Genomic DNA, 17,455 nt, shown 5'->3' with positions numbered 1-17,455 from the left:
GAGGGAATTATAACATAATAATTAAACCTTTTGTGATCAAGTCAGTTTGCAAGGCTACAATAACAGGGAATGTTTAACTTGAAAAAGTTTTAAGATTTTTATTACTGTAAAGTAATTAAAGGAAAAATTCAAATAATACTTGAAGTTAACATTAGGGGAATGTGTGAAATCATATTTCAAAGGATTTTTTTTAGTGTAGCTTCCTGCATAGTAGCCCTGAAAACATTCTATTTGGTATTATAGATCAGTATAGAAGAGGCCCAGCTAGAGTGGTTTAGTGACTGAGGAAAGCCTTCCTCATGTATCAGTTTCTGAACAAATATGGTTTTTTGCAAAAACTGATATTTCAAAGGATTGTTTACATCAGTAGACAAGCCATGCATTTGCTGAAAATAGATTATTTCTATGTTTTACTACTTACTGCAATAGATCATATGCTGACTTCTTATTAGAAAATATATTTAAAAGATCTTATATTAATATCCATCTAGAGTATAAATTAGCTGTGCTGCATCGATAAACCATAGCTGGAAAACTAAAGTCAAAACCTTTCATGCAAGAAAAAAAAAATGTTCTATATTCCTTCCTCTGAAACAGGAGCTTTTTATTACATACATTATTTGTCAAGAATATGATACATATTTCTTTCTGCATACTTGGCTGTTGGATTTTGTCTTGATAATGAAATACATACACACATGCTCTGAATGTATCTTGACAGTGGAGTGAACTTCATTATTCCACAGAGATGTGAAGATCTATTGTGAGAATACTGGCTTGGTTGCATAGTGTTCATCATGTGGATGCCATTGCTCATGGCAATAGGAGTTTGTGGAGGATGACATTATTCATTTGGAGTTTTGCCTGGCACCCATCTTTATTATTAGCACACAGCAAATCATGTGGTGATATTGAAGAACTACCAGGATTGCATACATGGATCTTTTGCTCACATCCACTGTGTACTTTCAGAGTTGTTCAAGTGACTGAAATAAAAACAGGAAGACTCTTTTCTTAATTTTCTTCTTAGTCATGACTTCAGATGACACTTGTCTGTAATGAGAGTCTGTGTCCTATAGCAGTTGTCTTTAAAAGCTGAGCCCCAAACAGATGGTGCATCTCTTCCATCAATTGATCTCTGACCTAATGAATCCCACAGGAAGTGAAATCAAGTCTCAAGGTGAATCTCTCGCCTGTGGTGCAGGAAGAGGAAGGTTGCTTTCTATATTGCTTCTGCACAGGGAGTTGAAGTATGCTGAGTTTTCTTCTTGGAAAACACAGGTGTATGAACCACTCCCAGATTAATGGGAAGGTATTGGTACAGACAGGCTGATGTATGGAGGAAGAAAACCACTAACACAGAGCATGCTGTGTCAGATTTGCTTGAAGCTGTTCTCCCTGCTCTGGAAAGAGAAGCAATGAAGACAAAATGCTGACCTCTGTGAAGCTCATTCTTCTTTTAAGAAAATGTACTTAGTCTTTCTTTCTTGCCATTACTCTCTGTCAAGAAATCGTATCTTCCAGGTATAGCAGGTTTTGGCCTCCAGGAATAGTTGCACTTGCAAGTAATGGAAAGATGTTGTCAGGAATCCAGTTCACCTGACCTCAAAACACAGTTTAGTTGTGACTGTATCGCTTTTCTGCCTCCATTGAGAGATTAAGCCTCATCACTAAACAGCAAACTCAGTTATGAATGGGGTTCTTTTAACAGTACTTGAAAGCAGATTTTTTTCCCTTTGGCTTGTTTGCTTTCCCACTCACTCCTAATAATAATTGTTAATGGAATAGCATCTTATGTAATTACAGTTGAAGCATGGTTCTGCTTTTAAAGTATAGTTATGAAGAGAAAATATTTGTAGTGTTCTGTTTCGTTTTATTTTTATTTATAAGCATAGCATTTAGAAGAATAGCATCCTGTGTATAGCTGGATAAGGAAAGCTTTAAAAGCAATTCTGTCAGTGCTAATAATTTCAATCTTTGGCCTGCAGTTCTGCATTTTATAATGTACTTATTTGTGTTTTGCAATTTGTATTTAATTGCATGTCTCAAGAAGGCTCATGCATAACATTCTTCCGTTAAATCTTTCATTAATTTTATTTTCTTGCCAGCAGAATATGGTTGAATGCTGCAGCAACTGCTTTACAGCTATAACTCTTCTCCCTTATTACTGGTTATGACAGCCGACAATTTACTGTGTGTATTAAGTTAGGTTCTGTGTTGTTGTGTAGCTGAAATTTTTAGCAAAATATTTTCACAAACATAGAACTGACCTAATTACTGTTTTTCTCTACAGTTTCTATGGACTCTCTTCAGCTAGCTGGAGATAAGCAGTTTGAAAATGTATTCTCAAGCAGAGTATTCAGATTTATTAGCTTGTGGGTTATGGCATCATAGCTCTCATTTCTGTTTAGCTGGTAGTGAGGAATTATTTTTACCTACGAAAGCAAGGGAAGAACTGCCCTAAGTGGCAGGAGTGAAACCTGCTGGTGAGATCCATGCTCCCCAGCTCACACCAGCCGCAGAGAGAAGCATCCACTGAGAATTCTCCCCTTTCAGGGGAGCTGGCAAAGCTACCCAAGTGGAGAGTTGGGGAACGAGCTAGAACAGGGTCACAGCCAAGTATTCAGGGGACTCACATCAAGAGATCAAAAAGAAAGGAGGTTGTAGTGACAATGTAGACACAAGCAGTCCTCTCCTCAGAGGATTTCTGTCCTTTGGAAGCATACAGGTTTTATTCAGTTAGCATAATCCATGCTGACCCTGGCCACCAAATAACAGATTATAATCTCAAAGATTAAGGGTAGGTTACTTTATCACAAACAGAGGTGATGTAAGTACCTGTAGAGATAAAGTGATGTCCCATGGCGAGAAGTTTTTGTGCAGGTGGAGCAGTTTGACTCCTTTGGGGAAACAGGTGATTTAAGGCATGAAGCCCATTGATGTGCGGACACCAAGCCGGGGTAACAGCAGCACCTCAACCTCTCACTGAGATTCATTTCACACTCCCAAGGACAGCCTCCATGTTTGAGGCCAAGAAGCTGGGGAAAACTGGAAACATCTTGATGTGGACTCAGGGCCTTAGAGCAGAGTCCTCTTTGAATCTGCATTTGAAGTATTTCTCAGAGGAGCTAAGAAATCCATTGAATCAGAAGCACTGAGCAGTCTTTGTGTAGTTTGTAAAATGATAACAGTATTACCAATTCCCTCCAATGAATATCATCTACTTAATGAGACTATCTGTCAGTAACCATCTACATGATATAGAGCCCATTTGTTTGTGGTGGTGAATGTGGCCATGATGGAGGAGATCAAATGAAACGACAGTTTCAGTGGGGCCAGTAGCTGCCATTTCTAACAAAGATTATTCTGATTATTTGTTATTAAGGATTTACTTTTTCTCGTGGTTTTTTTGTGTTGGTTTTTGATGGGTTTGGTGGTTGGTTTTTTGTAACCTCTTAACAATAAAGCCTTTATAGGTCAGTTACAGGAGTCCTTATTACTGTTCAGTTTACCTTCCAGCCAGTTCAGGATTTGAAACACCATTTTTTGTGCTTTCTAATGTAATTATGAAGTGATAAGACTATCATTAGCAAATTTCTGTGAATGATTCAGGGACAACTGATTGCCCCCGATTTCTCCAACTCTTCAGATTTTTTCCATGTAGTATTAGTCTAGATAAATGGAAAAGAATAATTTTTCCTGAAAGCAAATTCAGACAGGAGTCTTGGCATTTGAGTTAATGCAGTTGCAGTGTGTATATGTTATTGTTTTCAGTTGTCAATTTTTTCTTGCAGTATTTTCATTATAGTTACATATAGGTTAGGGTGACCCCTCCTGATCCATGTGCTGTTATGTGGCGGGCAGTAGGACAATGCTGGCACAAGAGTAGCTGGGCTGTGTGAGACTCTGGATCTAGGAGGAAAAAAGCATGCAAGGCAGCTGCAGTCTCTGTTGGTGAGTCTCCCAAAAGCCATCTGTGTACCCAGTCCAGCCCTGATCTCGCATCAGTCAGGATTACTTCTGGGATCTCCCCTTATCCTGCTTTTGATCTACTCCCAAAGGTCCCCTTCTGCATGCTGTTCTCAGAAATTTATCTTGTACATCTTCCAGCTAGATAAAACTTTTAGTATTAAACTCCTGGGGTGAGGGAGGTTGGCTATCTCACTGGTGGAGATACTCTTCTGTGTGTGAGCACTTACACTACATAGGGATTCCTGTTTCCAACTCTGAGACCGGTATGGTTTGCTCAGCAGAGTTTCCACTATGACCTGTGCAAATTAGCAGAACTTTATGCCAAATTCATTATCCTTATTTGCCTTCAAGGTCAGGTCCAGAGTTCACATACACAGCTTAATTTCACTGCAAATGATAATGAATCAGAAAGGTTCATTTCTCTGGTTTTCCACAGCCTTGCCTGTCCATCTTTACAACAACATCACATTAAAAGCAGATGTTGTTATGGGACAATCAAGTGCTCAAACTCATCAGCTTTCAACTGCTTTATCCTTCACTGAGAAGTACTTTCCAGTGTTTTTTCTGTCAGTTCCATTTTTGGAAAACTGCTTTCACTGCTTTGAAGTTTTTACAAGAAAATATTGTTGTGCCTCTGGTGCAGACTAGGAGAAATCTAATTTTGTTGTAGTAAAGTACCTGCCTCCCCATTACCCTCCATAATGTGGTAACACAGCAAATTAGAGAGCTTTAATAAATGGCAATGATGCATCTAGGAGTACATTTCCAGAATACCTTTGGTTGCATATTTGCCTCTTCAGGCATAATTTTTTTTGCCTTCTTAAAACTTAGTGCCAATGTCCTTGAAATCTTTGACCACTGGCAAATGGATGACCTCCTTTTTGTAATAATGGTTAAGCTACTCAGGCTTCAGTCTCCCTCTCTGTCATCATGGAATCATTTCAGGCTTCTGCATTAATCCTCAAGAACAGACATAAATGAAACATTAAAATTACCTTTTGTCCCCATTTCCTGCCTGCATTTGAAGCAGTGTGCACGCATGAGGGTAGAGTGGGGACAGTTGCTGACAGTACTACTGAAGAACTGATCAAAGGAATAACATTCATCCACATCCTCAGCTCCATGGCAGATCACAGCCATATCATTAACTGTGTGTCTCATCCACTTAGCCTGGTGTGACAGCTCTGTCTCCTTGAGTCGCCAGGGGCAGTTGTGGGACCCTGAAAAGAAGCCAATTCCATCAGCTTGCTAGGCAGCAATATTTTTAGAGACTTTGCTAAAAAATAAGGAACAGGTTATTGTAACTATACTTCCACTTATTTAAAATCTTTCCAACTCAGAAATGTTCTGGAAATGGCCTTCACTAACGATTTAGTCTGATCTGGTGTGTGAACAGAGACATGAACAAAAAAGAAAACCCACTGAAACACCAGGTGCAATTTCCTTGCAGTGCTTCAATACTAACTCTTCTCATTTGCCGACCTAAATCATTCAGTGTTGCACAAACAACGCTTCAGCCTGAAATACTGCAGGAAATCCAGAGCAAGCAAAGGCTTCTCTTTTGTGTGGAGTTTATGGTGGTGATTGTAATTCAGCTACCTTTTTGGTCTTTTTTCAAAGTTCTCAGCTGTTAGAAATATGCACGTCGTGCTATACAGTAGCACAATGTGCTACTATATAGCTACTGCTATACAGTAGATTTATGAGAATGACCTCTTTTCCTCACCTGCAATTTATAAAAAGACCCAAGCTGCAGTTTTGCACTCCCTGTGGAGTTCATATGGCACAGGAAACAACACAGGCCCAATGGACACAGCCCCGCTGGTCCTGCCCACAGACACTACAGGGAACAGTGCTGCCAGAGCACACTGTGGTTGTACTGCCTTGGTCTGCTTGTGAGCTCATGCTGGAGGGTGTGAGCAGTGCAGAAAAGGCTGTTCCTGTTGCACTTTTTAATCCACAGTTGTGATGTCACTTTTACACGTTATGTGCAAAGCTATTTTGGGAGGGCTGTGATGTCTTTAAATCTACTTTAATCTGCAATAAGTAGTTTTAGAGTTCTAGGAACCACAGAGTTATAGTAATCTAAATAATTTATTCAGAGTTACCTGTAACTTTTGATAGCAGACTGCTAAGTGGTTGAATTTGTAATCATTATTCATCTAGGAATCTCTCATGGAAGGACAAAGTCTGAATTAAAGGACTATTTTGGAAATAAGAACCTGTAGTTGGACCATTGGTTATGTTTCAAAGGAATCATTTATTATCTTTAATGAAATTGAAAATTTCTCCTTGAATTTAAACTTTGCTTATGATGCTATACTAGGCTTAAGTAAATCAATAAAGATAGTTCTCTGGTTTACACCTCTCCATCTAAAGAGGGGAAGAAAATGTTGGGATAGTAATTCTGTTCATCTCCTGCCCCCGTATGTTCTGAGAGAACTTCCTTGAAGATAGTGATAGGATTTGATGAACTGTTATCTATTCAGAGAACCATAGGCTAGGCTGAGTTGGAAGGGACCCATTAGGAACATCAAGTTCCAGCTCCTGGCCTTGCACAAAACATCCCAAGAATCACACCATGTGCCTGACAGCGTTGTCCAAAGGCTTCTTGAACTCAGACATGCTTGGTACTGTGACCACTACCCTAGGGAGCCTGTTCCAGTGCTCAATCACCCTCTGGGTGAAGAACTTTTTCCTGATATCTAAACTAAACCTCACCTGACACAGCTTCATGCTGATTCCCTAATGCTTGGGAGGTTGTGATGGAGTTACTGTGCAACTGGGATGGATAATCTAAAGATATGCATCTGGCCTTGTTCCTTGTTTGAAAACAGAAGATTAATCTCAAATGACATGTCCATTTACCTGAGTGTTATTTTCCATTGACATGGATTTCCTTCTTAGCTTGAACAGATTTTTCCTGTTTAAAAGTAGGGTGTACACTCAGGTTACAGTATTAGCATTGTCTTAAAATTCCAGCTTTGTGTTTCATAATAACCCAGAGGGAAAAGATGATTATAGAAAGTTTATTGTGCCTTCATAGTCAAAATAATTGGATTTTCACAAGAACCAGAAGCAGAATGGCTTCTGTGCAAAATACTACTTGTCTGTTTGAATCTTGACCTTGGTTAGAATCTAGGCAAGTTGAGATACACTATATATATCCTTTTTAAAATAAAAAGAAAAATTATTTTTTGTGTTTAGTTTTGGATGGGCTTCAACAAAAGCCAGGAAGGCTAAAGTAAGTTCCTATTTTAGGGACAGTTGGTAGTATTTTGCCTCCAGTCGATCTTTATTTCTACATTTAATTTTCAAAGATTACATTTTCAAGGAACAATCCTGCATGCAAATAATACCCATCAATATGGAAAGGAACTGAAATGACAGAGTTGTTTCAAATTGTGTTTTCTCCAGCAGTTCTTACTTCCTACTAAAAGGCCAAAGGTTTTTTTGCTGCTGTTGAATTCCATATGTGCAAGATCCATCTCTCATGAAATGAATGTGGCTCAGCTGAAGTGCTGCTCTCACCTCTGCTTTCTTGCTTTTACAGCACCCAAGCCTCAATCTTGTGAGACTGCCCGTGTGTTGGATTTGTCTCTTTAGTATGACATGCAGCTGTTCTTTTGTTCTTTAGTTTAACTTGCTGAACACCTTTGCATGCAGGGCATTTCCAGAAGCTTTCTTTTACTTTTTGCTTCAGGATGCTCATTTCTACTGACCCACACCCTTAGTTTGAGTGCTGTAGATCTCCTCTAACAGTAATTCAGATAGATTTCCCTTGGGTTATGAGTGGTAATTATGAGAAAAGGAAGCTTTATCCTCAGAGTCTTCCATCTCTACCCAACTCACCTCTTCTACAGCTTCTTTAATTTTCTAAATAGGAGAGGAAAGGCTAAATGGGCCTCAGCATCATCACCCATATAAGGGCTCATCACTCTTTTACAATACAGTTTTTTCAGAGAAGTTTATTGATGTGGTAAGCAAAATAAGCATGTATGATGAAATCACAGTGGAAACTTTTACAAACTGAACATCAATTGCTTTTAGAGCTTTCTTTGTGGCTGACTCTCCACAGCTTTCTGACTCACCATTTGAAGAAAGAGGTTTTATCTTAATATTTCACAAACAAAAGTCTAGTTTAAAGATGAAATGTGATTATAGAGAGACTTGGGAGTTAATTTTAAATAATACAACTTGGCTGCTACATGTTTCAGCATAATGATAATTTGAACTGGTAGTTTACAAAAAACTAAACCCGATGCTTTTTTCTTTCTCTTTCATAATTGTAAGAATATTTAGTTTAATGCAATAAAATTGCACTTTTAAGCTTCAAGTGAGTGAGATGTGTATAGTCCCATTTACACAAGTTTCACGTAATGAAACTAACTGGTCATAATCTCTAAAAAAATTCATTACATAAGAATAGAATTACTTATCAAAACTTTCTGAACTCTGCTGGTCAGGAAAAATGAAGTCTCATTGCAGTTTTAGTAGAGAGACTGTTGACTATGCAGGGATGCAGGCTACAAAAGTAAAAATAGGTTGGCTTTGCTCTGCATCCTACATAATAGTGCTTTCTGCACTGGGAAGTAATGGAGAGTCAGGAAAAGCTTGTGTGACTTTGTCACAGCCTGTCACAAGCAGCTGCGATCACTAGTGGGTACCGCTGGGTACATACCCACTCTTCTGCCACATTAGCATTTCACATGTTTGAATTGTCCAGGAAAGATTTTGGCTAAAGTTAAAACACAGTAGAACTCTGCTAAATCTGAATGCAACTCTGCTCCACGAAAAGGAATTATTTTGTTGTCGACATAGAATAAAATTAGAATGGAACTGCTTAAAAAGCAAGACATTTATTATTGCAAAGTTAGTCATCTTATGCTAGCTTAAGTGTGAGTGGTCTCTTAGACTTCTGAATTTGATTTTGGGAAAAAAGATCAGGAGAACATTTAGCAGGAGTGAAATTTTAGTGCTGTGCCTCTTAAAGGACTGACAGTTCACAATTTAATTGTCCAGATACCACTGAGTAGAAAAGTATGAAACATACATGCATATACACAGGTATTTATTGTAGGTAAGATGAAGACAGTGTGCAACTATGTTAAATTTGTCAATGTATGACTAATTTTGCAAACAACTCATTAGAAAAATACTATGAAGGAAAATTAAAATAAGAACATCCTAACTGCTTAAGAATGACAGTAAAATTATACAGTGGTTTAATAAGAGAATACAGATTACTGAAACCACCTGGATATGCAGAAGGAGTCTGCACAGTGGGATACAGCTCTACAAATTTGAATTTGTGTGAGAGTGGGTTCAGTTTGCTTCATGAAAATTTCTGGTGTCCATTACTATAAATAGTCGGGACTTCAGAGTTACAGACATTAACTGGAGAAACATCAGCTGGCAATTTACAGTGTACTGTGGTGACAACTCTGAATGTACAGTGAACGAACTGGGTGGAGGCAGTTATGGGGAGCAAACCAACTTTAAGGTAGGCCTTTTTCTTACATATAGACCTTTTCCTTACGTGGTTGATCTGATGTGTATTGTGAGATGCTGCTTCTAGACTCTAGGGAGATAATGATGATCAGGAATGCAGTGGTTTCAAAACCTGTGTGACTGTTTGGTATGGACAGGGGCACAAATTCATGTAGAGTAAACGTTGTTCAGAAAACTGGATACTTGAGGAAAAAAAGAAAGAGTAACTTCCATAGGCTAATGTCACAGATACAAGTTTTACTTTCTAAGTCTTGGTGGTTTTATAAACATGGAGATGACTCATGTTGTTAGAATAGATAAAAGATAAAACAATGTCTTACAGAAATATTAAATGTAAAATAGTCCATACATTTTAATTATATTTGATTAGACAATTAATTATATAAAATATTCCACTTTTTTTTACTTCTTGAGAAATTCAGTAAGTCTTATCCATATTCATTCCAGCTACATCACTGTCTTTTTTTGTGCACAGTATAGAATGTGTCTTTATCTTTAGCTAGAGCAACCTCTAAGTTCACATTTTTGTCATTTATTTTATTAATATATATCACTTTCTTGCCATTTGATTAACTCATCTTAATTTCAGTTTGTTTAATTTCTGCATTCACTTCTTTCGAGTGGACAAGTCTGTCTCTTACATTAACCCTACACAGATTTTAATTTTTGGTTTTATTAGAACTTTTATTATCTAGGATTAGTATCAGCTTCTGCTGTTTGCTATCAGGAATTGCTGCAGAGAGCACCTGGAGCAGTCAACAGTGAAACAAGGTGACTTGAATTTATGCCCTCTCCTGAGGTGCCTTCATGTGGTATCACTAGGGTGAAGGAACACTCTTCTTGTTTAACAAGACCTTGAAATTCATTTTAAAAAGTGCAGAAGCCTAGCTCAAAGCTGCATTCAGGAGGTCACCAGTCATTTCTGTGACTGCTGCTGTGCCAGCAGCAACATGGCCCCCTTCCTCCTTGTCCATTACATCCCTGTCTCCACAAGGTCAACAGGATCTGGTCCTGATTCCTGTTGTGGGCTATTTACCTCAGTATTTATACAACATGTCAGTGGGTTTGGCACTGAAGGTCAGCTTGTCCAATGTATCCTGCATGAGGTGGGCTCCTCTTTCCAGCATTCATCCTTTTCTGTTTAGTAGTTCAATACAGAGCCTTTAGTCAGTCTGGATGATACAGAGAGAGGCATAGTGCAGTATGCCATTCAGTGTATACAATTATAATGGCCAAGTTTCAGGTGATTTGTACCTACTGCACATGTACCTACTGCACAAATGCTTTCCCATTTTCATTTCCCTCATTTTCTTTCCATGTGCTGTCAAAGTTTCTCTTCCCTTCTCACAAATCCTTTAGCTCCACTGTATATATCACTCTTGCAGTGATTCCAAAACCTGCTATGCAGTTCACTTGTTTGCAATATACCACAGTTGTTTCTAATGCAAGTAGCTTCACACTCCTTTTAAATCCATGTCATTTTTCTCTTACCTTGAAAATTCATAGGTGAGATTATCTCTTTCCTGCCTCTCCATTTAAATTGCAAGCAGTTATAAAATTCTTTGCTGGCTACAATTTGAGCTACTGCTACACTTCTTTTAGTGCACTTTTTTAATTTGTTTCTGAGCTGTCTTTTCACATTAAGCATTTGCCTGCCTTTTTCTCAGTCTATCTTTTTTTGCAAAACAATTTTCTTGGCCTTTTTTTTTTTCTTTTTGGTACTCTCACTAAATCAAACTCGTTTTCTGTCTCAGCTCAGCAGTCTTTGACCGCTTGGGACATTTTTGGATCAACTAACTTTTACTTCCAATATTGTTCTTTTAGGTATCGTCAGTGAGTCTGTGCAGTAGTTCTCATGTGGAAGGTTTTTACAACTATTTTTTAAGTTTAGCAACCTTCCAGCTTCCCTGATGTTTGGGGAGTCTTTGTCCTTCTAAGTTTTAGACTATAAGCATTTTACAGCTTCCCACTGTAATTACTCACATAATATTATGCTACTGTAGCTCAGGTCTGATTATTTAAGCACCTGAGTTGGACATTTCATGGAAAAATTACTTCTACAAACATAGTTTGACATTTCTACACAGAAGCCATTAAATAAGAGATTAATTCCTTTCCTTTGGACTCAGTGCAGTTCGTTTATCTATGTAAGTGATCCTATTAACTACATAAAGACTTTTTATATAAATCATGATTGCAAGACTGAACTCATCTTCATATTTTGGAGATAATTTAAGACCTGTTCAGCAGTAGCTGCTTGTGGCATGGAGTGCAATACTGTGCCAACCAGTCACTTTAACACAGCTTATTATTCATCCCATTCCAATGAAAACCAAAGGGCCATCCTGGTTTTCCTCTCCATCGCTATTCCTACAAAACAACAAATGTCAGATCATCTTGTGGAATATGAATTAAGGGGGCAATTACATTCAATTTCTTCTTTTTTTTTTTTTATTAAGGAAGTGGAAAAACTATGAGTTTGCTACTGTCCCAGTCATTGGGTAGTTTTGTTAGTTGTAATAAATGTTTTGAACTTTCACATCTGATTAACAAGGGGTTTCTTTATTCATTATTTATCACTGGAAAGATCTGTAGATTCAAATATAATTTGTAAGTGTTTGCCAATTATTTTGCAATTTTAAGTCTGATTTCTTTTATCTTCCATCTGATTCACCTGCATGGATTACCTTTTTTATAGGCCATTCACTACGTTAAGAGAAATGCTCAGGAAAAATATTGTATCTGTGAGAATTAGAGTAATCCTACATTTTCCCAGGGATTTCTGGGACTACATTTCTTCTGCCAGTAGCAATTTAGTTATAAGCATTCTCCATGCAAGTCCATCTTTATAAAAGTACATTGTGTTTTGATTATTTAAAACCTGAAGTCACAAAGGACATTGTTGTAATTAGATTTACTTTGGTAGAAATTGAAAATGTATTGTAGTAGTCAGAATCCCCAGGGGAAGGTTTCTAATAAAATCTCCATTGAATGTATTCATATATGGAAATACAGTCAATATTTGAGATATGAAATGTCAGTAAAAGTAAAAAAGTATTAGCATTCAGTGTATGTGACAAACTGGCAAAGCCTTGCCAGTCTGAATATTTTTTTCACAAAGCTTTGTTTCACAAAGCTTCTATGTGCTTTTAAAAATATAATCTCTTAAGGAAAATGCAATTAGTCTGTTAGAGCTCCCTAGTCCTGAAAATGGGAAGTATAATTTTTTTTTTATTTTTTTTAAACTACCTCATAGAAGTGAAAGGAAGAATATCCATGATGTTTCTCTTTACTGTGAATGCAAATGAGAGGATCATTTTCTATCATTCAGGCATGAGGATTCACTGGTCTCCTAACGGTAGCAGAGACTACTCAGCTGTCTGCTTGCTGTTTTATTGTCTCCACTGGCTTGGATAAAAGACAGCAACATAAAAAAGTGTTCAGGCAGAGATAATATGGCAGAATGTTCCATTAACGTGATGTCCTCTTAACAAACTTGTAACTTATGCATGGATTCCTGAAATACCTACGAGTGCTGAGTTCAGTGCCAAATCTTAAATCAGTGGCAAAGGGGGAAGTTTTTATTTTCCAGTCAGGTCTTCAGGGATGATACCATCTGCTTTCATAGCCCCATGATGGAATAATTTTCCCTTGGGACTTCAGTGTTAGAGGGCACATGGCATAGGATCCAGTTTCATGTCTATTCTCTGGTAAGGAAGCATTGCCTGGAAGCCATCCAGGTCTCCATGTACTGTCTTTTCTCCCTCTGATCAGCCATCAGCATGAATGTGTTCCTTCTAGCCTCTTGCTCTAAAACTCGTAAGGCTGCATTGATTGAATTGCATAGTTGGCTTGGACTCTCTTCAGCCTGCTGTTTCCCTCCTGTTCAGTGTAGATTCCTTTGTATTCCCTTCCTACCGCAATTTCAAGAAATCAGTGAGCAACATTTGAATCCCGAGAGCTATTGGTGTATTTACTGCATTAGAAACATGAGTTTATTGGTAATGAAAAAAAAAGAGAAAATGCTTATTTTCCTGTACAAAATTCCTGCTTATAAATTTACAGTGCACTTTTCATCAATATTTTCTAACACTAACTTTAAATATCTCATTTGTTTTCTATATTGTCTGTGAAAGACTGAGTTAAAGTAAATTCCACGTGTTTATTCATGGAATAAATGGAAACATGGGAAACATAGCAAATTATTTGCCTATAAGTTAAATTACCACTGTGAGACACACATGAGGAGTTTTAAATGCTTAGAAAAGCAGATGTTTAACTCCCAACTGCTGCTCTGTAGCCATGTTCTGTCACGTTTCTGCCTTTCTCTCACCAGCACCTATGAGACTGAAATGAATTGAAAACTTTTGCTACCCTTCAGATGCAAGTTACTTCTCATGGAGTACTGAGATCATTACGTATTTTGGCAGGTTTCCAGAGTCCCTTTCTTTCTCTGCTACATGGGTTTATTTAGTAATGAACAGAACTTTTTTTTTTTTTTAAATACAAGGAGTTTGTGCATGACTGTCTATCATGCTCAAGATCTATCATATTGCCTATTTCTCATCTAGAGACCATTCTGGGGTGAATAGAGATAAATGTTGTTTGGTTACACTGCTGTTTGTCTATGCCTGCCATAGCTCCACAGTTCAAAAAACTTTCACTCACACACAGAGGCACATACACACGTGGTCCAAACATCATCATTATTGCTTGTGTTGCTTTATTCATCCTTCAGGTCTCCTGTAATGGCTGGAGGTCTATTTGCTGTTAATCGGAAATGGTTCTGGGAGCTGGGAGGCTATGATCCAGGATTAGAAATATGGGGAGGAGAGCAGTATGAAATCTCCTTTAAGGTAAGTCATCAAGTCACCTTACAGAATACTTCATTTCTGATGTTATAATGATGCTTTTATTCATACTGGCTTTGTCTTTTAACTAAAATTAATTTAATACAATTCTTTTTTTTGTTAGAAACTCCCAATAGTTTCACAAAGAATTATGCCATAAACGTGTGCTCCAGAAGCCATACAAAAATCACACTGAGTGCAAAACTTGATATTTGCCTCCAAAAATGTGGTAGTTTGCCACCATCAAAGTCCTACCTTGTTCCTTTCATCAAGTCTTCTCCACTTACCTTCTCTCAGGTGCTGTGTTTACTTTATACTCAAGCATTGAGCATAAATAAGCCAAGAGAGAACTATTACAGCAAAAAAGAAAAGGACATAATTTTCTGCCCAAATCAACAAGTTTAATCATCTCTGGGGATAGGGTCCCATGGAGTCAGCTCAGGGAAATGTATGGAAATGGAAAGCGAAAGTCATAGGAAGAAAGACCCCTTTCAGTAGCAGTGGATCACTAGAGCAGCTCAGCTACTGTGAGCTGTTAGCTGCAGGCCAACTGTTCAAGAGCAGATATTTTTAATTGCATTTAAATTATTATAATGACACATGGGGAATTGTCAAGTGCTCAGGTTAAGTACAACAAGCCATAGTATACCCTCATATCCTCTATGTAGACATGGGTATTCAAATCAGTTACATCTCAAAAGTCTTGTTACTTTCTGCATGTAAAACAGGCATTTGTATTAGTTTGATGAGGACTAACATGTCTAGTTTTGAAAACTGAGTTAATTTTGTTCCAGTATACCCAAAGACAAAAACACTTTGCCTCACAGTCTCTACATGCAAAGTTTTCCAATGATTTGATAGAATTTCATGACATAGATGAACTGAGTCAAACGTGTTTGAATATAGCTTGGAACTGAAATTAGAATTCAAATTTACCTTCAGGTACTTCCAGATTCTGTCAGTTTAAAGCTCTGTAAATAAATTCAGTGTGTCAGCCGTGACACTAATATCATAGTGAGTTTCAACAGCAATTAAAACAACAGTGCTGAGGCAAACCATAAGTGTGAGCCAACACTGGGCTTCCAGGCTGCCTTTACAGGAGTTACCAAGAACAGCAAAATGTTTTGCATTAACTGGCTTACTCTCATATTTCTCCAAATCATTTTTATACCTCAGCAAAATAAAACAAGAAGGCAGGGAAAACCCAATAGCTAGACCATATATTTAGAATATATTGATTTACCTTCTGTCTGTTTAGATTGTTTCAGAGGCAAATGTAAGTAGTTACCTGTAGCTGTCATAATGGTCTCTGAACCCATGATTTTATTATCCTATTTCAAATACTCCTTTTATTTATCATCACAAAGAATATACGTGTAGTGCTCTCTAGACTTTGTATAGAAACCATGGTAACACAACTGGAAATTGAGATACCAGATTGTCCCAGTGTGTTTTGTTCAACTGACAAATTTTTTTTGGAGGCAGCTGTGTCACATTTGGTCTCATTTCAGTCATATCTCTGGATCCATCTCATCAATATAAAAATGACATTAGGACCCCGTCCTTTCTTACTAGTGTTAAAAGAAAAAAAAATAGTCTTTAATGATGATTGCCAAATAGGAGTAGCTTCCCATTGGAAAAATTTAATAGATGTAAGTTTTAAAAAGACTGCTGTTTTTCTCCTAAAAAAAAAGGAGAAAAATCATGGAGGTGGAAGGGAGAAACAGAAAGGACTGGGGTTTATTATGTCAGAATCACCACTGTCACCTTGGGAAAGGTTTCTGCTTCAACAGTTTTTACTGTAGCTATAGATTCAGTCATCTTAAAACTTATTTAACTGAGGACAAGTTAGCTAGACAGTTCAATTTACCAGATTTATTCGCAAAACTTGGTAAGGTGGTGGACTTGCAAACTGTTACAAAGTCAGTGAAAAAGCCAAAGAACCATACTGGTTCAATTTTTGTGGCTACTTGAGTGAATCTGAAACTACAATTTACTTTTTCTTAGAGTGTTACATCTATGGCCTGTGGAATTGTTGTAGGATGAGTGCCATGTGTCAATGCCACGTCTTACATTAATTTGCCTGGCAAATAATTATTTCGAGTATCCTGCCACAAGAACATCTGTAACCACCAGATAGTTAGCTATTTTCACACATTTCTTCTTTGATTCAACTAATTCTTAAGTATTTTGTAAAAATATGATTGGTTTTCATTAAGAAATTGCAAAGAGAAGCTGATTCAAAATGTCCCACAATTGCGTGAAGTTTGCATATAGAGGACTGTTTCAGACTGGTCTTTAATCTCAGAGATAGACACAGTGTTCCTTTTACATTCTTCATATGTCTTGTTTTTAACTTTGAGATTCATTTGCACAAGAGCTGCATTATAAGAGTAAATCAGTAAACAGTATATCTGCTATAAATGGAGACTGTGCTGATGACATGACCTTCCTCATGTCAGATGGAAGATTGTTGTGTTTAATTCAAATACAGTGATGCAGTTATGGAGGAATGAATGTCAGAGCAAAAGCTCTGTGCTTCCTGAAATGAAGTAGTGTGTGATTCATCTTGAACTCATTGCTCTGCTCTGTGAGCTGGAGTGAGGAGTGTTTGCAAACCATTTCCCAGCCTCAGTGATGCATTTTAAATTCTGTGGATTGATGTACAACTGTAACCATTCTGTTTAACATTTTAACATTATGTCCAGGTACTATAGAATCCAGGTAGGCTGTGGCATGTTGTTAATTAGCACTGCCAATGTTTTGCTGCAAAGGAAGGCTTTCAGGTATATTCAGGAAGGTTTTTCACAAGTGTGTGTGTCAAGTATCAAATATCAAGTTTATATGTTCAAATTCAGTGGTGGCAGACATAGAATAAGTTATTTGGAGAATTGCCCAACCAAATGTTGGAATGAACTTGACTCCACAGAAACATTCACACATTATGCAGGAAAAAGATCACTTAACAATCAAGATCCTCTTAAAGAAAAGCATCTTCTCAAACAAGAGCCTCTGCATTTCTATACCAGAGACATTCACAGTCATCCCCACGAGTCAAGTTACAGGAGTGTTTGCTACAAAGCAAATGAGACACCATGAATGCAAAGTGTGGCCCATCATGG

General features: G+C 37.6%; 1 protein-coding gene across 1 annotated transcript in view; it reads left to right on the top strand.

The window, feature by feature from the left end:
* The window catches only part of GALNTL6 (polypeptide N-acetylgalactosaminyltransferase like 6), a 286,364-nt gene that overhangs the window by 225,433 nt on the left and 43,476 nt on the right, over positions 1–17,455 (top strand). Inside the window, exon 7 of the mRNA XM_008933115.2 lies at positions 14,222–14,339. Within this exon, the coding sequence (XP_008931363.2) occupies positions 14,222–14,339 (118 nt within the window). The remainder of the gene's footprint in view (positions 1–14,221; positions 14,340–17,455) is intronic.

Source organism: Manacus vitellinus, unplaced genomic scaffold (genome assembly GCF_001715985.3).
Source record: "Manacus vitellinus isolate BGI_N305 unplaced genomic scaffold, ASM171598v3 scaffold_0_pilon, whole genome shotgun sequence".
Classification (NCBI taxonomy): Eukaryota; Metazoa; Chordata; class Aves; order Passeriformes; family Pipridae; genus Manacus; species Manacus vitellinus.
Note: the sequence above shows the minus strand (reverse complement) of the source record. Positions and strands in the feature narration are given on the sequence as shown.